Genomic DNA, 26,885 nt, shown 5'->3' with positions numbered 1-26,885 from the left:
AGTCAGCTTACAGGAAGTTAAAGCTAATTTATTATTGAAGAAAATATTTTTTGTTACAAATGTGGAGTAGCCTAAAGTGTGCAGTGTTTCTTTTTTTTTTTTTTTCTTTAAGATGGAGTCGGCTGGGCGCGGTGGTTCACACCTGTAATCCCAGCACTTTGGGAGGACAAGGTGGGCGGATCATGAGGTCAGGAGATTGAGACCATCCTGGCTAACATGGTGAAACACCATCTCTACTAAAAATACAAAAAATAGCCAGGCATAGTGGCGGGCACCTGTAGTCCCAGCTACTCGGGAGGCTGAGGCAGGAGAATTGTGTGAACCCGGGAGGCGGGGCTTGCAGTGATCTGAGATGGTGCCACTGCACTCCAGCCTGGGTGACAGAGCAAGATTCTGTCTCAAAAAAAAAAAAAAAAAAAAAGAGAGATGGAGTCTTGCTCCATTGCCCGGGCTGGAGTGCAGTGGCATGCTCTCGGCTGCAAGCTCCACTTCCCAGGTTCAACTGGGTTCAAATGATTCTCCTGCCTCAGCCTCCCAAGTAGCTGTGATTACAGGTGTGCACTACCATGCTCGGCTAATTTTTGTATTTTTAGTAGAGATGGGGTTTCGCCATCTTGGCTGGGCTGGTCTTGAACTCCTGACATCGTGATCCACCCACCTCGGCTTCTGAAAGTGCTGGGATTACAGACGTGAGCCACCACACCCAACCAGTGTTTCTACAGCAGTGCACAGCCATGTCCTCGGCTTTTGCGTGCACTCACCATCCACTTACTGACTCACCCAGAGCAACTTCAAGGCCCGTAATCTCCATTTATAGTAAGTATCTTCTATAGGTGTCCCATTTTTTTTTAATCATTTAACAGTGTTTTTACCTTACCTTTTCTACGTTTAGGTAGGTTTAGATACACAAATTGCTTACCATTGTGTTACAGTTGCCTACAGTATTCAATACAGTCACGTGTGGTATGAGTTTGTAGCCTAGAAGCAAGCGGCTATACCCTATATAGCCCAGCAGGCTCTACTATCTAGGATTGGGCAAGTGCACAGTGCACTGTGTGATGTTTGCAAAATGTCAAGAATCGCCTAAGGACGCATTTCTCAGGACACATGATGCATGGCTGTATTCACTAATGGGTAAGCAATCAAACTGTGTGCCTTAATCATGGCTCAATGCAGAAAGCCTGCGTAGGCAGCACAGTTATAATCACACCTTTCATTTCATTTGTTGGATGTGCAGTTTGAGGTGTCCCCAGTACCACTCTCGGGTTAAGTAATTCGCTAGAAGGCTGCACAGAGCTCAGGTAGGTCATTATGTGCATGACTATGGCTTGTGACAGTGAAAGGACACAGATTAAAGGCAAAAAAGGGAAGAGGCACATGGGCAGAGTCCGGGAAACAGCAGGTTCAAACCTGTGGTTGTCCACTCCCCAGTAGAGTTGTGCTGACAGCATTAATTCTCCCAAGAGTGATGTGTGACCCCACGCAGAGGATTGCAGACCACATAAGCCTTGGTGTCTATAGAGGTTTAATTGGAGTTTGTCACAGAGTGTCACACAGGCGTGCTGTCCACCCACATTGCTGACCTTAGTTTTCAGCCCTACCAGAGGGGTGCTCCAATATCATGTGGCTGGACCATGTGGCCAAAGGCCCCCACCATTAATCACGTGAACACATAGACTATCTGCTGTGGCTTAAGGTCCCCAGGTAAACGAAGACACTCTCATAAGGTAGGACATTCCAAGGGTTTAGAGGCTACTTCCCAGCAACAGGTCAAGAACCAAACTTCTAAGGGGCAGGGCACGCCCCCCGCCCCCCACCATCCCCTACCCAGATGTGCTGAGTCAGCCCTTTATTTCACTGACAGTAATCCCAGATAAAACATTTACAGACATTTTATATAAGGGTCATGCATATTCATCTTCATGTTTCATACTGAATCCACTTGAAATGGAATGATATATTTTATGTATTTTATGCTCTATGTATTTTAAATAGTTTTGAATACATATATCAGGTTTCTTCTCTGTGTCTGTGATCTTCACAGCCTGAAATTTAAAACTTCGTAGCGGGTTACAAGCTATGCATCAAGTGGATACTTGAGAAATAATATCTGATTATAAAGCAATGCCTGTGGGGTTGCTGAAGGGAAATTGGTGTTTACATGACATTTCCATTTTTAATTGAAGGATCATTGAATGTTTTCAGATTTACATACACTATTTTCATGTCTTAAGATTGAAAAATATGTCATTAACATTTTTTAAATTGGGAAATATTAATTTATCCTTTCAAATTAAGATGAAAATTTAAGTAGCTAAAAATGAAATGAACTTTTGACGTGCATGCACCACTAATACAATTGTCCATTGTATTCTGATGCCATTGCATTTTTATTTGACTTCTAAATTGGGAACAGACTTGTATTTACATATGTTAGATATTATTTGCATTATCCTACGGGGAGTAGCATTCATTCACTGTCAAGTCTTACCTAGTTTGCAAACTTGTCAGCCTCAAGAAAATATGGCAGGACCAATGACACCTTTGACACAATGCACTTCTGAGTCTTATGTATGACACAATGCACTTCTGAGTATGCGTTATCAACATACTTTTATGTGATACTTCTCACTGTCAGAGTAATTTATGTTATATCCAATGTAGACATTTTAAGTTATGTTTTATTTGAGTTCTGTGAGAAAAGTTGTGTTCATCATATATGACATTCAATGATTTACTGTCTATAAATTCTTGGTAACATAAAGTTAGAGAAATAAAGGTAAAAACAATGATGTCAGCAACTATTTAATAAATTAGTGATGGGAGTCAACAGGGCAGAGTCTAACACTAAAAGTACCAGTTAGTAGGACACTCATGAGGAAACGTATCTGTCAGGTGCAAGAGCACCCGCTTTTCAAAGTGTTTTATTTTTCTTTTTAAAGTGGAATTTATACTTCTGAAATGATCATTATAATTTTTGAAGTCCCTTGCTTCATTTTGTTGTCTGCCGTTCTCAGAGAACTTCCTTCTTAAAACAGGATCACTAACCAGGAACATAATCTCCAAAGGAGAACCAATAGACACAGATGTCTTTGCACCTGAAACAGGAAAGCAAATGGAGACGGCCAAAACAAAACAAAACAAGGACAGCAAAACTTGGCAAGGACATTGGTGTGGTCATCTTTTTAACTGAAGTCATTCCCGTGCCTAAATAGTACTGATGGATGAATCATTAGAGTGACAGTTATTTAATTATGTTTTAAATGTAAAGGAATTCTTTCAGGAGAATTAGTATTACATTTAGGTAGTAAATCCAGAATCATCATCTTTATGCAATTTTTTAGAAAAGAAGCCAGACATCCCACTTGTTCTAACCAACACTCATCTTCAACGCCCGTCACAATCTAAGGTTTTATCATGACATGTTAATGAGATATATCTAGGCGCTTTTGGTGTTTTTCTCGTTAAAAAATAATCTCCTATAAGATGGAAATATCCCAGGGGTAGTCTTTAATTTTGATTCAATAACTCATTGAGTATAAGTGGGGATGGGGGGTCAGGGCTGAAGGTCCAAGAAGGAGAACGGGGCTTTACCTATGAGATGGAAGAATGCCTCCAACCAGCACTGTCAACTTAAGTTGCATAATCAAATGGTTAAAGACCAGCCCTAGAAATGATTGCATTTTCTAAAATTATTGCCAAAGTAGTTCTGCCTTTGCTATAGCTCTTTGAATTTTTAAAAACAGATCCCTTTTCTCTAGCAGGAATGTTAAAGAAAATGCTTGCTCAATTTTATTCTGGTAATAAAAGCAACAATAACAAAATCTGAAGAGAAAAAAACAATTACTTTCTTATGTATATAATGCTGATTGAAAGATGAGTTCACCTATGGTTAGAGAATCAGTAATTTCTAAGTGTACAATGTGTAACTTGAAGCTACTAAGCTGAAATTTGTTAGCATACAAAGAGGCAGTGATCTGGGAGGTTTTGCTTGGTCAGTCTACTCTGCATAAAGTCAGGTTATCTTTGGACCAGGTGGGAATTCAAGTTTTAAAGATAAATTAAGAATGTCAGGTCACTTGTTGACCTGTTAGTGCCTAAGGCAGAGAAATCCCAGTTTACTTCAAGATAAATCCTTTGAGAGCACTTTATTTAATCAAATGCTATTCTCAGAGAGTTTTCTTTGAACAGTGAAATTTCTTCCCTCCATCTGAGGACTTCAATCTTTCATTATTCCACCTGAGCTGGACTTGCTAAAATCACCAATGATTTTCAGTGTTGCCAAACCGATGGATCCTTCCCTGTCTTCTACTGATTTGGCTTCTTAGCGTCATTTCAAACTGCTTGCAAACCTTTCTATTTTGGAACATTTTCCTATCTGGAATCCCCTAAACTATTCCCAGCCTATCTGCCTGCTCCTCAGCCTCTGTGTTGTTTTATCTGCCTATTCTTGACCTCAAAATGTTCACCACGCTCCAGGCTCAGCCACGGGCTGGCTTCTTTGCTACTCCAGTCAGTGCCTACCTCATGTGTTGTTTTCTTACTGTGTGGCAGTCTCTGTACAGACTCAGAATAAGAACAATAAACAAGACAGAAAAACTGCTGCTACCATGGGCTTACATGATACTTGGAAGGGTGCTGAGTCGACGAAGGATACAATTTCTGATAGTGTTAAGTGCTGTCCGTATAGTAACATAGAGCAGGTAGATAGAGAAGGGGAGGGAGGCCTGCCAGTTTAGCCAGGGTGCACAGGGAGGGCCATTCTGCAGATGACATCTGAGCTGTTACTTGTGTGCTGAGCAGGCTGTGACAGGAAGACCTGGCTGAGGAGTATTTTGGGTGGAAGGAGTGGCAAGAGCAAAGAAGCATGATTGGGTTTTCAAGGGTTCAACACAGTGTTGAGTCCCATTGTAGGTCACATCGATGATTCCCAGGCTTTTAAATCTCATTTCTTGGATGAAAGTGAATACCATGTTTCTGTAAGAGATTTTGGCTCTCTAATCCAGACACACATGCATATAACCAACAGACTAACCGAGGTTTCCCCTTGGTTGACTGTGGGGATCTGAGATCAGAAATGGAACCCTTCACCTTCCCATCGTGATGTGTTCTTCTATTGCTTTCGCCACCACAGTGAGTGCTACTACCTTTGGCTCAGTGGCTTCAGAGAGGTAACTCCATTTCCCTCAATTCTTGTAAGCAAACCACTCACATATTTCTGTCACATTTTATCTCAAACACAATGAAATCTGTCCGCTGCCCTCCAACCCTCACTCAGCATGCCAGCCCAACACTTCACCCTTCTGTCTGAATGACTTCAACATCCTCCTCTCCTTCTTCCTCTAATTGGCCTTGCCTGGCTCTGTAGGAGTAGTGACGATGAACTGTTTAACATATAAATTAGACCTTCTCATGTAAGCATCTTTCATGCTTTCTCCTTTTCTTCTTTCTTTCTCTCAAGTTTCAGTGGTTTGGGCTAATTCATCTTTTTTTGGTTCTTTGAATACTCCAGTCTTGTTCCTTCCTGAGGGCTTGGCTTTTGCTGTTTACTGGGCAAGAGGGTTTTTAAGTTCACTCTTACCTTAGGTAATTCCTGGTCATCTTTTCCGTTTCAGCTTAAATGTCATTTTGCATCAGAGTCCAACTGTGACCCCATCCAAAATCTGATGCTCCCCCGTCTAGCTATTAATTTCTTGAACAGTATTCTGTTCTTTTCTTCCTAGCCTTTATCCCAATATGCAGCAATGAATATTTATTTGAGATTTTATTTCTTAGCATTTTCTCCATGAGATCTTCTCATTAAACACTGGGAAGACTGACACCTCGCAGGAGCTGACACGGAGCCTGTCTGTACCGGGCATTCAGTCAATATTTCACTGAGTGGATGTTGAATAACTAAATGAAACTGGCTACAATTAACTTTCTATTTCTCTTTTAAAGTGTTATTTCCATGGGGATTTTGATTACTCTAATGTAGGAAAATAATCATTTGAAATGTTTTATTTTTACAAATAAAACTCTGGGGTCTGTTCAAAAAATATGTTAGCATTTCTTGCCAGTTTTTAAATATAATTCAATAAGACTATAGGCAACAAACAAACACTGTGAAAAGAAAATTTTAAATCTACTTTCTTCTAAGTGAAAAGGCATGGTTTCCTATACAACTAGTTTTATTTGTGGAGACATCAAACCCTGTGTTTCTGACGGACCGAAGTTATGTCTTTTAGCCTTTGCTTATACTGTGCAAGTAATCTGTCTTTTTGAAATGAAAGGTGAGTGTTTCTTTTAGCATAATATCGTTTTACCTGTATTCTTTCTGTGCCGATCCTGTGGTCTTTTCTATCTCCGTAATCTCTTATAAACTTGTGTATTATAACATTCCTTGATTAAATAACCCTGAGTATAGGAATCATAGAGACTGATTCATGGTATATTAAAGTTGAACGAAAACACTGAAATAATTTAGTCTAAACTGTTTACAGGAGAAAAAGATGAGGAGCTGATATTTGCTGTAACATTGTCTTTATTGAGCAATGCTAGGTGTATTGTGCATTCCATGTCATTAAATTTTCCCAATAATATTGCATGGTTGATATTTTAAGGGAGAAAGACCTTATATACAAAATTTCCAACAATAACTATATGTAACTAAATACACATATAAATAATGGAGGAGACTATATCTGAATGTCAGCTGAATGCATCAGTGAAAGAAAATATAATAATAGTAAATAAGAGTCTCTGCTTCCCGTTAAGCATCTTATTCAGAAAGGGTCTTCATGGTTTGACCTTTGCCTCAGTAACTGACCTGGATTTTCTTGTTTCTCAGTTGAAGCTGTTCCCCTTTACAAGCAATTTCCCCTGCGTCTTGCGAACATCCCGGGTTCTTTCTGCCTTTGCTCACGTCATGCCTGGGGTGTCTTCTCTGCAAACCCCTTCTTCCCCCCACTTCTCATTCCTCTCATGTCGATAACTGTCTATCCCCCAAGGCTTGAAATTCCTTGAAGCAGAGGTTAGAATTCTATTTTATCTTTTTCTTTCCTTTTTCTCTATCCTCTCTCCCTTCTTTATCTTTTCTTCTTCTTTTGTTTCTGATTCCTGCTCTCTTTATTCCTTTTCTTCTCTTATTTTTTCCTGTCTTTGTTTTGAATAATTTTTTTAAAAATCTTAGATTATTTGGGTTACTAGAACCACTTAAGAAACAGAGAGATGAGAGTTCTTGGCTCGGACACGTGTGCCAAAACTAGGAAGCCACAAATAATTTGGCTCTAGGTGCTGCTCACTTTTCCGTATGGCTCTCATGAGCTGTGACGTGATCTGCAGGGTGCCTACACTTCTTTCTGTGAGGCTGCCCCTTCTCGGGGTGCCTGTGAGGATGCCCATGCCCTGCCCTCTGTGGGAGCTGCCTCCCTCTGAGACACTCTCTCTTCCTCCCCCTGCACTTGCCATGATACCCAGTGGCTGCCGTCAGCCCAGTGGCATCCGCCCAGCTGTGGCTTTCATCACTAAGGGTTTCATATTACTGTGTGCATCACAGCCAAAGTTCTCTAAGAAGTAAACCTTAAGGACCCAGATGATTTTTTAAAATAATTCAAATTCATGAGTTATGGTTAATGGAAGCCTTGCCTGATTTGGGCCAAGTCCCCATGACTACTGGCCTGTGCTGTGGTAAACAAGGAAGGGGTGTGAGGCCATCCTCGGCAGGTGTGGGCAGGCAGGGATGGTTCCAGAGAAGTGTGCATAGGCTGGAACCTCTGCTCTCTGCTGGGCTTTTGTGATTGTTTTTCTTTTTAAAAAAAGAATCTATTCTCATTGTAGAGCATTATTATAACACAAATTTAAAAAATAAAAAAAATACAACCGCGTTGTTACAGTGGTAGAGATTCGGTAACCAAAGGGGGGTTTACATGTCAACAAAGGTGAAGACAGTATATCCGGCAACACTGCTGGTCTTTTTCTATGTTTATTTTATTTAAAAAAATAGAATTACACCACGTTTTGTTTTGTAATCTGCTTTTTATTACATTGCCCTTTTGAATCTTTTACATAGGAATTCATATTAGATATATAATGTAAGTTCAAATATTAGCGAAGTGTGAAGTACTTTTCATTTTTCTTTTCAACCTGTGGTCTCTAAATGAGTATTATCTCCTTAAAGCTCCCCTAAAGGTCAAAAGTGAAAACAATGAATTAATGTACAAAGAAAAATGTGGGCTTTGAAATCAGACACCTTAATATATTTATCAGCTAAATAAACAATATGTGCTGACTCAGATTCCAACCCTCACTTTTCTCATTTCTTAAACAAGCAAAGTAATAATTCCCTCATAAAGATTTTGTGACACTTAAATTATGTAATACATAAAAATGTGCTTACCATAAAACGTTGCATATATGCTTACCCTTCCTGTTTTATTATTATCTCATAGTTCCCTATAAACATTAAAGTTTACACTATAGAATATAATATTAGATTTTTACCTTTTCCACATTTACAGATACCAGTACATAATTTACTATGATGAGGAGCATACTAAAAGCAGTCTAATATATTCAGGTGAGGTTATGTAAATAAAAATAATAGCACAACTTTAAATAACCTACATAGTCTTCTCAGTGGATGTTAATGTCTGTGATTTCAGGACTAGAGGTGATATGCCATGATTTCTTTAAGGAGATGTAACTTAATAATTTGTGATCTGTGAAATTGAAATCTTACGCATGTATTATGGCATCACGTGGTAAATTTTACTTCTCCCAAGTGTCTTGCAGCTAGGTGTTTTCAAAATGGGCATGAAAAGCTGCACAGAAGGTTTTTATCGCAATCTCAAACTCAGTTCTCTTTCTCAATTTTGCATCTGCAAAATATCTGAATAGTATATAGAGTGAAATTGCACTGCAAATATTCTAAGAGAAATAAATTTTTGAGTGAATACATCAAATGGAGTTATTGATATGTTAATTACAATGTTAAACTATGTGTATCACAGAAATTCTCAACCAGATAATTTAATATTTCTGCTCTTTAAAAATGCATAAACTCCTAGGGAAATACTTGAACTTATTGCCTCTTATGTATCATACTATGTAAACAAATACTAAACACTGTATAACTGTGTATTTAAAACTGTATAAGATACTAATATTTAATAAAGCCTTAATATTAAATAGTATTAATTTATTAATACTTATATTTATATATTTATATAAATACACTTATTTATTGTACATATTTACTTTGATGTATAAATTATATTTAAGATACATAGTATTAAAGTTTTAATGACATTATTCTCTTATTCTGAATACATAGGTAATATATGTAAAAGTAATAAAATATATCCATAAATTATATAATACATACTTATATCATCTATATTTACTGTATCAGAGTGTAGTCATCCTGAAATCACTAATGAACTATAATTAAAAAGAAACTTTCTGTGGAGATTCATCATTCAGATCATATCTCATGGTTTTCTAAATCTAGGGAATGACAAAACTTTAAGATTTAATTATTATATTTTATATAAATATTTAAATACATTATATTTAACTATAACTCTATATGTTTCTAAAATATATAATGACTTCAAGATTTTTTTCCCATTTCTTTTCACATTTTTAAGTTTCTGGCCTGAATTACAGATTCTATGTAAAGTAATATAAACTGGCCTAGTCAAATGCTACTTTCACTATGAGAAGACCATGAATAATTGGGCATCCTGTAAGATGTTTTTGAGTGAGACCCCAAAACTATTTCTGAGTCTTAAGTCTAGAGTTCTTAAATGTGCGGAAGGAGACTAGAGCAGAAATGACAGGCCCTAAGTCCTCCAGCTAAGCCGGTGCTCTCCCCAGGTGACGGTCACTCTGCATTTGTGGGAGCCAGCAGAAGGCATAGAGATGTCTCTCTTTGGTGCTGCCAATATACATTCCAGGGAACATCTCAGAGCACCATGTGGAAACAGACAGATGGTGATGAGGATGATTATCCAGGTTCTTATAAAATGTTCAGTGCTGTTAATTTTGTTAAGGTCATTTGCACTGATTTTATAGTAGAATATTCTTATTTTTTATTTTATTTGTATAGTAAATAAACATCTTGGCTTAATTTGAAGCTTCATAAGGAAAACATTTTCTCTTTGAACATTTGCTCCTACCGTGATATATCAGTTGGAAAGATAATTGTTAATATCTGATCCCTTATGAAAAATCTACTTGTTTTTCCCTCTGATAGAAAAATAACCTAGGGCAGGCAATGTTAAAAATAAATAAAGACTGTAAGAATCTGCAATGTTCAAAACTACTGAGACCATACGATCTCTGCAGGGAGTAGTAAGAATAATGTTGGAATGACTGAAGTTTCCGAATGCCAAATTGTTTTATTTTTTATGTACAATAGAGTTATTATTTTTTTAGTTTATTAGTTAATATTTCAGGACATAGCATTAGAAGCTGAAATGTATTTTTTAAAAATAAATTACTATAAACTAAAAGAGATCTTGATTTAAAGACCATGGCCGTTGAGTTACAGACCAGAGAACATGGGTAAAATTTGGGCATATGAATTATGATAATAGGTGATCAACCACTTGTGGGTTTTTTTGTTTTTGTTTTTTTGAGATGGAGTCTCGCTTTGTCGCCCAGGCTAGAGTGCAGTGGCGCGATCTCGGCTCACTGCAAGCTCTGCCTCCCGGGTTCACGCCATTCTCCTGCCTCAGCCTCCTGAGTAGCTGGGACCACAGGCGCCCGCCACCACACCCGGCTAATTTTTTTGTATTTTTTTAGTAGAGACGGGGGTTTCGCTGTGTTAGCCAGGATGGTCTCGATCTCCTGACCTTGTGATCCACCCACCTCGGCCTCCCAAAGTGCTGAAATTACAGGCGTGAGCCACCGCGCGTGGCCAACCACTTGTGTTTTAAAAGTCAGCACATGAAGGTATGCAGTGGGAGAGGAAAGAGGGGCCAGACAAAAAAATCTGGCAATGTAATAAATTAAACACTCGGAAAATCCAGCCCTTGCCTCTCACTCAGGGTTGGAAGCTCTTCAGGTCCAGTTGGAGATCCATTAATATGAGATCTAAAACAATACATATAAAAGCAATATGTGCTGAGCAACTTACTTCCATGTGAACTATTCATTTAAAACTTCTAACGTTGCCCTGATAATAAGACTTTATCATCCAAGTGTCAACAATTCTTATTTTACTCATTTATATAGAACTTGTAAACATTTGTTTACTACTATGAGAGAAAAAATAACTACTGCTAGAGACTGTACAAATATTCAGTAAAAATAGCAAAAAATAAAAAAAATCTGTTATGCATGTAGAAATGTCTCCTAGGATGCTGTAAATCAAAATTATCCTCTTATAGCTGCAAGAAAGAAATGATTACAATGGCAACATTTTCTTATTGTTGAAATTGTTATCTAATCAAATTATTAGTTTTTGAAAAAGGGTGTGGCATGACAAAGTTTCATTCTTGCTGAGATAGAAACCTCCTGCAAATCAAAGAGGAGAAATGTATTAAAATGGAGCTATTACTTTTCAATTCAATGAGATAATACTGAGTCTATAAAATGCTGAAGTAAAAAGCTGTCAGTGTTGACATATTTCAAACTGAGTATAGCAGGAAGGTCTGAAGTCTAGAGTGTCCCTCAAACACATATCCTAGAGCGGGCTGTCACTCAAACAAAGCTCATTAATACAGTGGGGAGACTGCTACTAAAAATTTCAATGAGAATATGTTTTGTATAACCACCTTCCTGATGGTTATGCAGCTAAAATCATACGTCACCTCTCTGAAGGCTTAAATGGTTAGAGTTTGTCTCAAAAGTGATCCAACTGAAATACATCTGTACATCTCTGAAGAAACAAGTACCAACAATGAAAATATACAATAATAATAAATCATAAGTGCCTTCATGCTAAAAAGTGTGAGTTTATCTAAATGACTCTTATATTGGTTTATTTATTCCAAATATAAATCAACATTTAACTGAAAATGACACCTTACATAGAAATTTAACATTCAAGACAATTTATGGCTCTTGTTCTCTAAAGGTGGATTACATTCTCCATGGAAAGCCTTTTTCTTTCCTCCCTCTTAGGTGAAGGAAAATTGCTAACAGATGGTTTGGACTAAAGCCTCATGGTTCAAACCATATGGCTTCCCATGTGTATGTTTGGTTGGGAATACAAATGAAAACACCTCTTCACTTTTCTTTTGGATGTTCAGTGTATTTTTATTATTAATTAAATTTTATGAAAGGAAGGCAACTTTTAAGAAATAAAAATAAGTTTTTATTAACCAAAAGTGTCTCTTTAGTTTACAAAGCCCTTCAACGCATAATGTTTCATAAGGTAATTATGGCCAGACTACAGAAAGGCATTTTTTTTTATTTTTTTTTATTTTTTTATTTTTTTTGTGGAGTTTTGCTCTGTCACCCAGGCTGGAGTGCAGTGGCGTGATCTCAGCTTACTGCAACCTCCGCCTCCCAGGTTCAAGCGATTCTCCTGCCTCAGCCTCCTAAGTAGCTGGGACTACAGATGCACAGCACCAAGCCCAGCTATTTTTTAATTTTTAGTAGAGATGGAGTTTCTCCATGTTGTTCAGGCTAGTCTTGAACTCCTGACCTCAGGTGATCCGCCTGCGTTGGCCTCCCAAAGTGCTAGGATTACAGGCATGAGTCACCACGCCTGGACCCGGAGTCAACTCATTCTTAACTCTGGCCTCAGTTTTCTTTCCTGTAAAATGGGTTTAATATTAACAATTCATAGCCTGATTATATGGATTAAATTTAAAAACATATGTAAATGACACTAAGAGTTTCTAGCAAACACATAAGTTTAATTTTATATCATTGTCACTATTCTCAGTGCTTCATTTGTAATTACTTCTGATTATTCACTCATAAATCTTATCTTCATTAATTTATTTGTTTCTAATCTTTGTCATAGTAGTAGTTGCTTATACTTCTTTTCAGACACTTGCTTTATTCATTATGGCAGCTGATCCACCTGTATAGTTTGCTATAAAGAAATTCCTGTTGAGTTTTAATTGATACTTATATGGCATGTCCTCAAACAGCAGGGTAATTTGATGAAGAAGAATTTTCTTTACTGCCCTACAGAGTCACAAGGTTTTGTGCAGATCTAATGAGGTATTGTAAATCAACATGCTTTGAAAAAGTCATTTAAAATATATATAATTTACACTTTTAAAATCAAATTCATTTAAACTCTTTTACAAACTGTCTATCTGATCATCCACTTGCATAATTATATATCTTTCTTTAGCATTAATTGTGTATAATGAACCCATCTATTGATATTTTCAGTTTTGATTTTTAACTACAAGGTTTTGACTTACATTTAACACATTTATTACTATCTATGTCATGTGTTCTATGAGATCTGAAAAGATATAATTCAACAAAATTAGAGTTAAAGTGATATTAAGCCCAGTAATTCCTCTCTTTGAAAATGTATCTCTGAGGTACTGAGGATTCCTCTTGAAGTGGATTCATCTCCACGACTCTTTCCAACCTTGAAGCTTTTATTTCTAGATGAATCAATGACTCATGGTGTGGATGGAATACATAGTTGGGATTTATGGAGCTATCGTTTCCTTGCACATATCATGTGTCAGCATAATTTTTCTGACTCTTTATCATATGAAACAACTCCCTCTGTTTCAGAAAATCACCCATATTTTACATTTAATCTTTAATCACTTTTTGTTATCTTCTACCATCTGCAATCCATTCAGGCTTGTCTAATTCATTTTGCACTTTCACAGAATTCCAACTAAGTAAACTTTCTTTAGTAAGTGACTTTGGCATTATCTTTAAAAAGATCCAGAGTGTTTTTGCCCAACTTGGGCAGGTAGCTCCAATTTCTCCCATTTCTTTTAACTACTATTCCTTGTGAGAAAAATAGAAACGGAGAAACGCAAGTGGGCCTTTGTAAGCCTTGGTGTTGTATTTTCAACCAGTTTGGGTATTGTGGAAAAGTGCAATAACTACCAAGCTAGAGTCTATTATTTCTGACAAACATCAATGATAGCCGTTCATCCTGATGGAGGATGGAGCTGTTTTAATTTGCCACAGCAATAATGATTTTGCTTGAGGGGGTATAGAAGACACCTAGTCAGTGACGGCAGAAAGAATAAACGTGGCAGAAGTAACATTCTGCGTTAGAGTTTGAAATTATTAAAGCTAAATGTGTTTAGGAGATAAATTTTAGAGAGCTAGTAGTAGACCACTGCTTACTGATTGAGAACTGTACCCCAGCACATAGTACAGACTATGAAAAGATGGGGTTGAAGAAAAAAGTAGTAGAGGATCAGAATGATAGAAACACAGACACATTTGAACACACACACACACACACACACAGAGTGTAGTAACATCACACTTGCTGGTATTAACCATTATAAGCATACACTTCTGGTTGGACACGATAACTCACTGTAATTCCAGCACTTTGGGAGGTTGAGGTGGGAGAATGGTTTGAGCCCAGGAGTTTGAGGCCAGCCTGGGCAATGTGGTGAAACCCTGTTTCTACAAAATAATAATAATAATAATAATAATAATAATAATAATATAATAATAAAACATTAGCTGGGAGTGGTGGCATGCACCTGTAGTTGCAGCTATTTGGGAGAATTGCTGGAGCACGAAAGACTGAGGCTGTAGTGAGCCATGATTGTGCCACTGCACTCCAGCCTGGGCAACAGAACAAGATTCTGTCTCAAAAAAAGTAAAAAAAAAAGAAAAAATAAAAACCATGCATTTCTGTGGCTGTAAATATATTGATGCTGTTGTACATCCATCACCACTATTCATCTCCCTAAATTTTCGTCATATTCCGCTGAAATACTTTACACAATAACATCTTATATTTCTTCTTCTCATTCCCTTTGCCCCAGCCCCTGGCAAAACCATCATTCTGCTTTCTGGCTCTCTGACTTTGATTACTTTTCATTTTTAACCTCTGTGTGTCCTTTTGCCTAAAGTGAGTCTCTTGAGGACAACATACAGTTGGATTCTGTTACTTATTAACTTACTGTTCAACGTGTCCTGCCAACCTATGTCTTTGGTTTGGGAGTGATTCATTTTCAAGGGCTGCCATAAAAAATGTGCTACACTACTCGCCGAGTGGCTTAAACAACAGAAATTCACTTTACCACAATTCTAGAGGGTAGAAGCCTGAGATCAAGGTTTGGGCAGGGTTGGTTTCTTCTAAGCCCTCTCTCCTTGACTTGTGGATGGCTCTCTTCTTCCTGTGTCTTCACATGGACTTATCTTTATGTATTCATGTCCTAACTTCCCCTTCTTAGAACGGCACCAGTCATGTTGGATTAGGGCTCACCTTAAGGATGACATCTTAAGTTAATTACCTCTTCAAAGTCTGTATCTCCAAATACAGTCCATTGTGAGATACTGGTGGTTAGAACTTCAAGGTATAACCCTTTGCGGGGAGGAGGGACATAACTCAGCCTAAAACAGGGCGTTAAATCTATTTATATTTAAAATAATTATTTAAAGGGTAGCTCTTATTTTTACCATTTTGTTTTTATTCAATTTTCGTATGTCTTTCAGGATTTTTGTCCCTCATTTGACCCATTACTATTATCCTCTATGTTTAGTTGATATTTTTGTAGTGTCACATTGTGATCCTCTTCTCATTTCTTTTTAACAAATTCTATAAATATTTTCTTCATGGTTTCCATGGAGATTACATATAACATCCTACAAGGATGGCAGTATCTTAAATTGACATGAATTTAACTTCAATCAGATACAAAAACTTCAGTCCTTACAAGTCTGCTCCCTTACTTTATGCTATGGCTGTCATAAATTACATCTTTATATATAATGTAACTATTAGCATAAGTGCATAATTATTATATGCGTTTATCTTTAGATACTGTAGAAAATGAAAATGAGGGTTTTAAGTCAAACTTACTATAATAATTTTTTATATACATTTTCATGTATTTACCTGTACTAGGGGCCCTTTTCTTTTCATGAGGCTTCAAGTGACTGTGTAGTACACTTTTGTTTCAACTTGAAGGACTTTCTTGTAGGGAACATATATTGGTAATAAACTCATATTTTGATTGTCTGGGAATGTCTTAATTTCCCTTTCGTTTTTGAAGGACAGTTTTCCTAGATGTCGAATTCTCAGTTGACATTTTTTCAGTAATTAAATATAGTATCCATTGCTTTCTTTTCTTTTCTTTTTTTCAGATGGAGCCTTGCTCTGTTGCCAAGGCTAGAGTTCAGGGGCACAATCTCGGCTCACTGCAACCTCTGCCTCCTAGGTTCAAGCTATTCTCCAGTCTCAGCCTCCCAAGTAGCTAGGATTACAGGGGCCTGCCACCATGCCTGGCTGATTTTTGTATTTTTAGTAGAAATGGGGTTTCACCATGTTGGCCAGGCCAGTCTCGAATTCCTGACCTCAAGTGATCCACCCACCTCGGCCTCCCAAAGAGTTGGAATTAAATACAAATTCTATTGAATATATTATGTGGTGTGAGCCACTGTGCCCGTCCTATCCATTGCTTTCTAACCTGTGAAATGTCTACAGAGAAATCTGTTGATGGTCTTATTATGGATCCCTTGTTTATGAGGACTTGCTTTTCTCTTTCTGCTTTTAAGATTCTCTCTTTTTCTTTGGCTCTTAACAGTTTTATTATTATGTGTCTTGCTGTGGGTCTCTTTATGTTTATCCTACTAGGGGTTCATTAAATTCCTTGAATTTGTATATCTATGTCTTTCCTCAAATTTGGAAAGTTTATATTCCTTTATTTAAATTCATATCTATAATCATTGTTGTAAATTCATTGTCTAGTAAGTTGGATGCATATATTTCTTCAGTGACTGTATCTAGAGATTTATTTCGACCCTTTGAATGGCCATGTTTCCCTCTTTCTTTGTATGCCTTGTGGTTTTTGTTAAAAAATAAGCATTTGAAAAAAATTAATTACCGTGCTCAATCTTTGCAGAATACGGTAGAAAATGTTCACTAATTAGTGGACCTCTGAGCCTTGAGATCAACCTGGACTGAAGACTTTAGGTGTTTTCAGGTTTTTGGGGGGTACATGTCCTGTCTGGGTTTGTGTGTACATTTTGCTGTATTTTTGTTTTTATTTTTTTCCCCAGTTGCTTTTAAACATATTAATATTCCAAAGAATCTCATCTCATCTTCTCATTGGGGCCTTAGATATGTGTTCTATTGTATTCCTCTGCCTGGAATCCCTTACCCCAAAGTACCCATGGGTTTGCAATCTTGCTGCAGTTTTCTATACAGCAGTGCTTATCACAGCCTTTCATGGCTGCTAGACAGAGATCCCAATTACGCCGCCCTTCCTCATCTGACCCGCAAGACAGGAAAGACAGAGCTCAGTCTCTCAGGCAGCCCACAGAGCGACCATCGTGCTGCCAACCACTTTCTCTCTGCTTCTCCATCCCTAGAGAGGAAACTGGTCACTGGGCCTCTTCCTCTCAACTGTACTGTGCTTCGCGAGTCACTGTATGAATCAAGGGAGAGTAAAACATCAGGAAATATAGTCCTATTTTGAACATCTTTTTCCTTCACTGGGCATTTGCTTGGTCGTTATAGATTTTTTACTGTCATTTAGAGCTCCTATAGAATGATTTTAATCTTTCAGTAGTCATTTCTTTGGTGTTTGCATGGGGAAGTATAGGTCTGGAGCTTTCTGTCTCACTATCTACTGATGCTATCACCAAACTTGCTGGAGTATTTTGATACAATATTGAGAAAATTAAACATTTAGAAAATAAAATTTTGGAATTCAATATAATTGTCACATTGTGCAGCAAAATAATGTTTCGATATTATTAAAAAAACTTATTTTAAAAAAGAAATAAAAATACCTAAAAAATATCTTAACCCATTTGGAATAGTGAAGTACTTACTAAGAATGAAACCACATAATATATTCAATAGAATTTGTATTTAATGAAGGATTATATTGTTACCCAAATTTATTCTAATTTAGCAGTGAAAGATAAATTTTGACTGGAGTTGGTTGCACATGTCTGTAACCCCAACACTTTAGGAGGCCACGGTGCAAGTGTCACTTGAGCCAGGAGTTTGAGACCAGTCTGGGCAACATAGTGAGACTCCATCTCTACAAAAGATTTTTTTTTAATTATCTGGGCATGGTGGCACAAGCCTGTGCTACCAGCTATTAGGGAGGCTGAGATGGGAGTATCGCTTGATCCTGGGAGGTTGAGGCTGCAGTGATCCATGGTTGTGCCACTGCACTCCCACCTGGGCAACAGAGTGAGATCCTGACTCAAAACAAACAAACTAAACTTGCTATGATTACTGTTTTTTTTATGCATAGTTTTAATCAAATGCTTCACGAGTTCCACATATACCCAGACATATTATTTTCTTCTTATGGAATCATTTAAAATATATGTGAGAAAATGTATATTTATATGTACACCTTTTAGCTGCAAATAATAGAATCACCTATTCAATGGATTTTTAAACTATAGTGAATAAGCTATAATAAATACAACAGAATGTTCAGAATTGTGATATTCCTCCTAAATTGGTTGATTTTCTGCCTCAACAATAAGGTAGCAGTTCCAGGTTCTTGACACATCTTTTCTGTTCCATACATGCTGTTGTCTCCATCCTTGGATTATAGGAAAATGGCACCAATAGTTCTACATTTGAAACCTGGACACAGAAATTTTCAGAGTAAAATAGATATGCACTTTATTAACATCCTGTAATGTTTCCCAGAGGTACTCCTGTGGACTTCCCCTCACATCCCATTATACTGAATTGGGTCCCAAGCCCTCTGCTAAGCAAATTCCTGGGAAAAGAAAAAAAGAAATGCCTCAGTTTGATTGGACAAATTATATAGGATGAAATGAATGTTGAAGTGACAGCCACTCTATCCAATAAACAAATGAGTTCTTTACAAATTATTCTGTGATGATGCAAGTCCCAACAGGAGAAAAGTTTTTCCACGAAATTCAAGAAATAAATCAGTGCATTTGAACAAAGAAACCATTGTGGGTTTTAGTTCAATGATGAACACTACAATGTTTAAAATATACGTAATGTTATTGAAAGTATCTTTTGTATAGAACTTAGTAAATATCATCTCTGTTGTCATCTATGGGAATGAGTGAAGACTTTCTTCTCTCTAAGTGTATGCATTTTTCTCATAATGCTATTTTTCTCATTATGCTGTTAATTGTGACCTGGCATAAAAGTAATCATAAAGAACAAATGAGATTTTTTATTAAATTCTGACATCTTAAAAATGAGAGAAATAAAACCAAAGATTATCATCCTTTCACTGGAAAACACATCTTTGATTTTCGCCAATGAGAATATAAACATTTATTTGAATGTATTTAAGGTGTCTTAATTCCTTTGGAGATCACATTTTAAGTCATTATCATTAAAGAACTGAAAATGCCTAGAATAAATTTTTATCTGGGTATTTCCTCAATAACTATACAACATTTTAACAATGTTTCTGTCTATTACAGTGAGCCAAGGAGGTGTTGCATTGGTCTCTGACATGTGTCCAGATCCTGGGATTCCAGAAAATGGTAGAAGAGCAGGTTCTGACTTCAGGTAAGAGACACAATAGTGGTGGAAAAAAGCATGTTATTTTTAAGACATATATAATTTCAGCTTGCAGTTAAATTTAACTCTTTTGTTCTTTTGAGGTAAAGATAAAACTTCTCAATCATTACGCAACTATATTATTTGTAGAATTCTAAAACATATACTGAAAAATTCCAGGTACTCTAGAGTTGGCACCTTATGCTCTAGGAACCAATATTAATTAACTCTAAATGTGTGCAATCAAAATTTGTCTTCAGATATTTTGTTTTTTGTTTATAATCTGTTAGAATTTCTGTATTAGTCCCTTCTCACGCTGCTAATAAAGGCATACCGGAGAGTGGGTAATTTATAAAGGAAAGATGTTTAATTGACTCATAGTTCAGCATGGTTGAGGAGGTCTCAGGAAACTTACAATCACGGCAGAAGGGGAAGCAAACACATCCTTCTTCATATGGCGACAGGAAGGAGAAGAATGAGCAAAGTGGAGGAAAATCCCCTTAAAAAACCATCAGATCTCATGAGAACTCACTCACTATCATGAGAACAGCATGAGGGTAACTGACCCCATGATTCAATTGCCTCTCACCGGTCCCTCCCATGACATGTGGAGATTATGGGTGCTAGAGTTCAAGATAGATTTGGTTGGGGACACAGCCAAACCATGTAAATGTCATATTCCAATTCTTTTAATGTTTAAAGATAGAAGGTAAAATATTTAATTATCTCCTCATAGTTATTTCATTAAAAAACTTTAGGAATGATGAATGTTAGTATCAGCCAGTAAAGTTTATTCAGAAAATGTGAATCATTTTACTAGGATTATGGTGAACTAGATACTGATTTTCTGTTGCTACATTATGAACACAGCAGTGATTATGATAGTCCTATTACTTTAGATTTTTGCACTTATTTCAGTGGGTTCAAGAAATGTAACATTTTCCATCTTACAAGATGGATACTATTATTAGAAGCAGCTGTAAAATAAAATAGTAAAGAGAAACGAGATATGTGTTTTTCCTTCTTACAATGTCACCATTTTTTTAAAAATTCAAAAAAAGGTTCAGAGAGCTAAGGCTACTGAAGTGGGCTACAAATGGAAGAAAAGTACTGCTACTATTAGAGAGGAAAGAAGGAATGTTTTTTAGTAAAATTGGAGTAACAACGGTAGTTTTAAAAGGAATAGAAAAATAAGAAAACTGTAGTGTGTCTATAATGAAGTTGGTAAAATTATATAGTGTTTTACATGAAAAGCATACAAAGTATAGATGTGAAGAAATAGTGTGGGAATGAATATAGGTTAACTATTACACATCTTGACTAATATATTAAGAAGTTTGTGTTTTCGCTGAAATCCATTTGAGGCAGAGCTTGAGATGAAAATTCTTATTGAAGTGATTTATTGGAAAAGTGCTCTCTGGAGGAGGGGAGTACAGGAAGTGGAATAGAATTGGAGTAAAAAGCTAAGCAGAAAGATGCTTTTACTGAAGACTCAATTCAGTCTGTTTCCATGGGGAGTTCTGGGGCACAAATTGTACTGACAAGCAGGGCTCACCTTTTGTACCCACTTTCCTGCCTGTCAATCAATGGCTTCCTTCCTTTGGCTCAAGGAAGTTCTCCAGAGGAAGAGTTGGTTGTGAAGAGTTATTAGCAATGCAGTGAGTGTGGTGCGTGGATGCACCAGCTGGCAGCTAACAGAAGGATGCTGGTTTCCAGTATCATATTATAAAATAGCGGTCATTTGAAATCATTCAGGAATTTTATCTCTTATGAAAACAAAGCAACTAGATAAAATTGCCTATTCTTCCAAGGACTCTCCATTCTATGTATTCCTTCCTTGTGTCAACAATCACCTCTTTCATGTCCCTCTTGTTGAGGAAAAATCTTCTTGCTGCTTCCCTTCCCTTTCCTTCTGTGCCCTTTTGTTAGAGTTGACAAAAGTGCGTCATCACGATGTGCTCACACATCTGTTTTCTCACCTGTCTTAAGCGTCTCCAGAATGGAGAGTGTCTTATCTTTGCATCGTCAGTGACTAAAACTGTGCGTGGCACAAAGAAACTCATCTGTGTATCAAATGTACTTTGTGTATCAGGGGAACTGCCCATCTTGTATCCTGTCATCCCAGAAACCTAGAAACTTCTTTGGTCAATTTTGCAGAGCTGTATTTTAAAAACAAAACAAATTAACTCATATCTGAGAATACCAAATTCTTCAAATTGAATTTCATGTTTTAAAAAAAGTGACGGAGAAAATGCTTAAGCTTTAAAAGTTAACAGGGAAGTTGTGAATATTCAGGCCAATGTCTACTTAGCACATGGGCAATCATGAAAGTTTTAAACATATCCTAGGTGAGTAAGCCAATCTTTACTCCATTTCATTCTCAGATCAGACTTATTTCTGAAGAAGAGGTTTAAATTCAGGATGAACATTAACTCTGAGGGCTGTGTTGATCTGGCTCGGTGGGGGTAGGGAGAATCTAGGTTGTGCAGACGTGTGGCCTGTCAGGGATAGAATATAGATAAGGTTTCTGTAGAACCTTATCTCAGAAGAGAATTTCAATCTGTCACTTTCCTAGTTTTTTGGGAAATCACTATGTTGTTTATATGTCTCTATGTTTGTAGCAATAGCAATCAAATACCATAACACCTGGGAAAATGATTTGATTTGAAAGATTAAATTTTCTCTTAAATACACATGTAAAATGTTATTTGTATCATCTATGGTGTGTGTATGTGTATACGAATATATACATAACAGAGATAAGCTAGTTATAGTAGCTTTTTTGATAGATTTCCTAGAACTTTCTCCCTAGATGATTTTGTTATCTACAAATAAAAGGATTTTTAATTTTTGCTTTCCAATCTGATTTTTTTTATTTCTTTTTCTTGTTTAAATGCATTGGTTAGAAACTGTTTTACAAGATTGAATAGAAATGGTGAGACATCTCTGCCTTTATTCCTGAGCTTAGGTGGAAAGTGTTCTAGCTTTCATTATAATTATAACATTGCTTGTTGGTTTTTCATAGATGCCCTTTATCAGGTTGAGGAACTATCCTTCTATTTGTAATTTTTTGAGGTGTGTGTGTGTGTGTGTGTGTGTGTTTTAATCTGACATGAATTTGGAATTTTTTTCAAAAGCTTCTACATCTATTGAGATGACCATTTTTTGTTTGTATATTTTGTGAATATGAGGACTTAACTAATTTCCCAATGTTAAAAAAAAAACTCATATTCTGAAATAATATTAATTTGTAATGATGTATTTTTCTTTTTATGGATTGTTGAATTTGACTTGTTAAAATGTTGTTTAGTTTTTTACAGGTATGTTTATGAGTTATGATAGGCCGTAGTCTTACAAAGACTTTGTTGTTCCTGTCAGAGTAAAAATGTTCTCAAAATTAATTGAAAAATGTTCTGTCCTCTGGAATACCATAGAACAGTTTGTGTATAATTGTTAATATTTCATTGCTAATAGTTTGGAATAATTCACCAGGGAAGCTACCTGGAATTGGAATTTTCTTACAAGTAGGTTTTTAATTACAGATTGAACTTTTTTTCTTCTTACAGGCTTATGTAGATTATCTACTCCTACTTCAGTGAGCTTTGATAGTGTGTATCTTTCAAGAAATTTTAAAATTTAATCTAAGTTGTCAAATTTGTTGGCTTAAAATTATTCTTATTTTTCTTTATTATCCTTTAAATGAGTAGTAATTTCACAGCTCAAATTCTTGATATTCGTATTTTTAAAAAAATCTTACTTGGTCCATCTGCCTATTAACATGTCAACATTATTGAACTTCTCAAAAAAACTACAGTTTACTTTTGTATGCTTTTCTGTATTGTTTAGTTTGTCTTCAATTTCATTGATTTCTGCTCTGACCTCTTATTAATTTATTTCCTCTGTTTACTATGGGCTCCATTTGTTCTTGTTTTTCTAGTCTCTTAAGGTTGAAGCTGAGATCAATGATTTAAGACCTTTATTCTTTCTAAATGTGGGTGTTTACTGCTATCAATTTTCCTCTAAGGAATGCTTTGGCTGCATCTCTTCAATTTTGATTGTGTTTTCATTTTCATGCAGCTAGAATTACATTCTATTTTCCCTTGTGATTACTTTTTTGTTCCGTGATTTATTTAAAAGTTTTCTATTTTGTTTCAACATACCTGGAAATTTTCCAAGGATCTGCATGGTTAGAGATTATGCTTTATAGGATCTGAACTTTAAAAAATGTTCTGATAATTGCTTTATGGGCAAGAATATGCTCTATCTTGGTAAATGTTCCATGACCACATGAAAATAACACATATTTTAGTGTTGTTGGGTGAAGTGTTCCATAAATGTCAGTTAGATCAAGTTGGCTGACAGTGTTGTTCAAGGCTTTGAGATCCTTACTAGTTTTCTTATCACTTGTCAGATCTGTGATTGAGAGAGATTTATCTAAATCATCTACTAAAATTGTGAATTTGTGTATTTCTCATTGCAGCTTTATCAGTTTTTGCTTCATGTATTTTGAAGCTCTGTTATTAGGTACACAAATGTTTAAAATTGCCATGTATTTTTGTTTGTTCAATACCTTTTATGTTATGAAATGACTTTCTTTATCCTGACTAACACTTTTTACTCTGAAACCAAATTTGTCTTACATTTGCATAGCCATTTTAGCTTTCTTTGAATTACTGTTAGTGTATAATATATGGATTGTTATATATGTTTCTATATTCAATCTGTTGCACAATATTGTTTTAATTAAATATTTTTAAAAATCCAGCTTTACATATAGCTGAAAAATAAATTAGTATTTTAAAATTCTTTTCAAATAACTGAGTATATTATTTGATACTATAACAAAAATTGGCAAATGATACCATCTTAAATTTTAGATGCAATTTGGAAATGGGGTTTTGAAAATAAACATTTTTTATTTTCTTACATCAAAATTTATTGGCTGAGCTTCTGTCCTAAATTAAATTTTTCTATATGCATGATTTTGTACCTCATACATTGGTCACTTGAAAATAATGATTCATCAAGTTATGAGTTCTTTCAAATATTTATGCATTGTCCTATACATTGTTTAAAAAAATACATTTGTTGATATTACCATGTATTTCATTAGGAAGATCTGTAAGCATTGAAAAACTGTCAAACTCGTGATGATAGGTACAAGCTTTTGAAAATTTTCTAATTTTCATTAGAAAATTACAAATGAAAATTACAATTTTATTTCTAATGAAAATTAGAAAACTTTAACTTTGTCATGGGCTCAAATTTTGTCAGTCATTTTCCTTGACGTAAAAGACTCATTCAATTTTTATAAATACCTGACAGATACTCAAATCTTAGCAGTGATAGTTGGTCTGTCATTCTTTAAACAAAGAGGAGTTCAATAGAAAACCAAGCAGCCAGCTCAACTCAAAACTCAAACAACTACATAGATGTTTGTTCCTCCAGAACTCCCTCAGGCTTTGCCATGCCCTTGTGTTACGATTTATTAAAACAATCATTTTCCCTGCTCCCTCAAGCCCTTTCTTAAGTGACACTGGACCTTTTCTCTCCTACTGCCTGGTGCTATTGCTTGATTGGTGCAAAATCACCATCAGTTTTTCACATCATTGTTTTTGCACTGTGAATGGAAATGGCAACTCAGTGAAAAAGGCACATAACACCTTAGAGTATTGTAAAATAATTTTGACCTCACAGACCTTCTAAAATTCCACCTTTCCAGGGATCTATGAGGCACACCTTAAAAAGAGATGCATTAAGTATGCAACCTGATTCTACTGAGCATAAAAATTATAACTGGAGTTAAGAGAAAGAACATATGAAGAAAGAAACGTTATAGTAAGATATTTGCTATGTTGCAACAAAAATTGAATTGAATTGAATGTCATCTATACTGGTAGTTTAGGATTGTGTAGTGATGTGAATCTGATGTATGTGACCTATATTTATATGTGTACATGACCTATATTTACTTACATATGTATATGACCTATTTATTTTATTTTTTACAGAGACAATTTGTCACTTGTCACTCAGCCTGGAGTATAGTAGTACAATCATAGCTCACTGTAACCTCGAACTCCAGGGCTCAAATGATCCTCCCACTTCGATCTCCTGTGTAGCTGGGAGTACAAGCATGAGCCACTGACTCAACTAATTTGTTAAAAGATTTTTGTAAAGGCAAGGTCTCCCTATGTTGCCTAGGCTGGTTTCTAACTCCTGGCCTCAAGCAGTCCTCCCTCCTTGACATTCATAATTGCTGGAATTACTGACACCGTGCCCAGCCTACAACTGATTTATTGATTATATCTTCTATTTATGTTCCATGGGGCAGTAAAACCCATTTGTATTCATACGGAATCTGCTGGACTATAGCCAAGTAAGGATGCCTTATGACACTTGGATGAAATGACACATGGTGAGCCTCTCATATAATCAGTTCATTACAAATGTTGATGTTTCAAAAGGAGGGAAGGCTGGGTGCCGTAGGCTGAGGTGGGTGGATCACAAGGTCAGGATTTCGAGACCAGCCTGGCCAACATGGTGAAACCCTGCCTCTACTAAAAATACAAAAATTAGCTGGGCATGTTGATGTGCACCTATAGTCCCAGCTACTTGGGAGGCTGAGGCAGGAGAATCATTTGAACCCAGGAGCCGAGATCGCACCACTTCACTTTAGCCTGGGGGACAGAGCAAGACTCTGTCTCAAAAAAAAAAAAAAAAAAAAAAAGGGGGAAGATACTTTTTAACAGTCTTTTCTTTTGAGACTCTCCTTAATGAAAGGTAATTCAGTTTTTTTTCTAAATTCTTATAATCAAAACTAATGGCTAGCATGTAATCCAAACTAACAACCAACATGGCCGAGATGGGTAGATGAGCTCATTTGCAGTGTAGCCCTTGTAAATATGTAACTTGGGGCTGTTTTTATTAAAAAGAGTTCACTTTTTTAGGTTGGTAAAATATTCCTCATCTGGTTTCATTTATAGTATTATTCTGGGTTCTTGAGAAATCCCTTTTTCATAGACAATCTGAATATTAATTTTATCAGTATCTATAAAATACCCAAAGAAAATAAAGCATAAAATACAAAGCTTGCTTGTTTGAATTCAAGTCAGTTTGGGGACAGTTTGTTGGTGGTATTTTTCAACATAGAACACTGTCTAAAAGACAAAGTGTATTCATTACAACTAAATATTTATCAGTAAGATTGATGGAAGTATTCAAATACCAATATCTGAGGGAGGGAGCTCGG

General features: G+C 36.2%; 1 protein-coding gene across 1 annotated transcript in view; it reads left to right on the top strand.

Annotated features, from left to right (window-relative positions):
• The window catches only part of CSMD1 (CUB and Sushi multiple domains 1), a 2,063,616-nt gene that overhangs the window by 1,347,832 nt on the left and 688,899 nt on the right, over positions 1 to 26,885 (top strand). The window contains exon 8 of the mRNA XM_024251429.3: positions 19,555 to 19,642. Coding sequence (XP_024107197.3) covers positions 19,555 to 19,642 — 88 coding nt within the window. The remainder of the gene's footprint in view (positions 1 to 19,554; positions 19,643 to 26,885) is intronic.

The sequence above is a fragment of the Pongo abelii genome, chromosome 7 (assembly GCF_028885655.2).
Source record: "Pongo abelii isolate AG06213 chromosome 7, NHGRI_mPonAbe1-v2.0_pri, whole genome shotgun sequence".
Lineage (NCBI taxonomy): Eukaryota > Metazoa > Chordata > Mammalia > Primates > Hominidae > Pongo > Pongo abelii.
The sequence above is the reverse complement of the archived record's forward strand: the minus strand, read 5'-3'. Positions and strand labels throughout refer to the sequence as shown.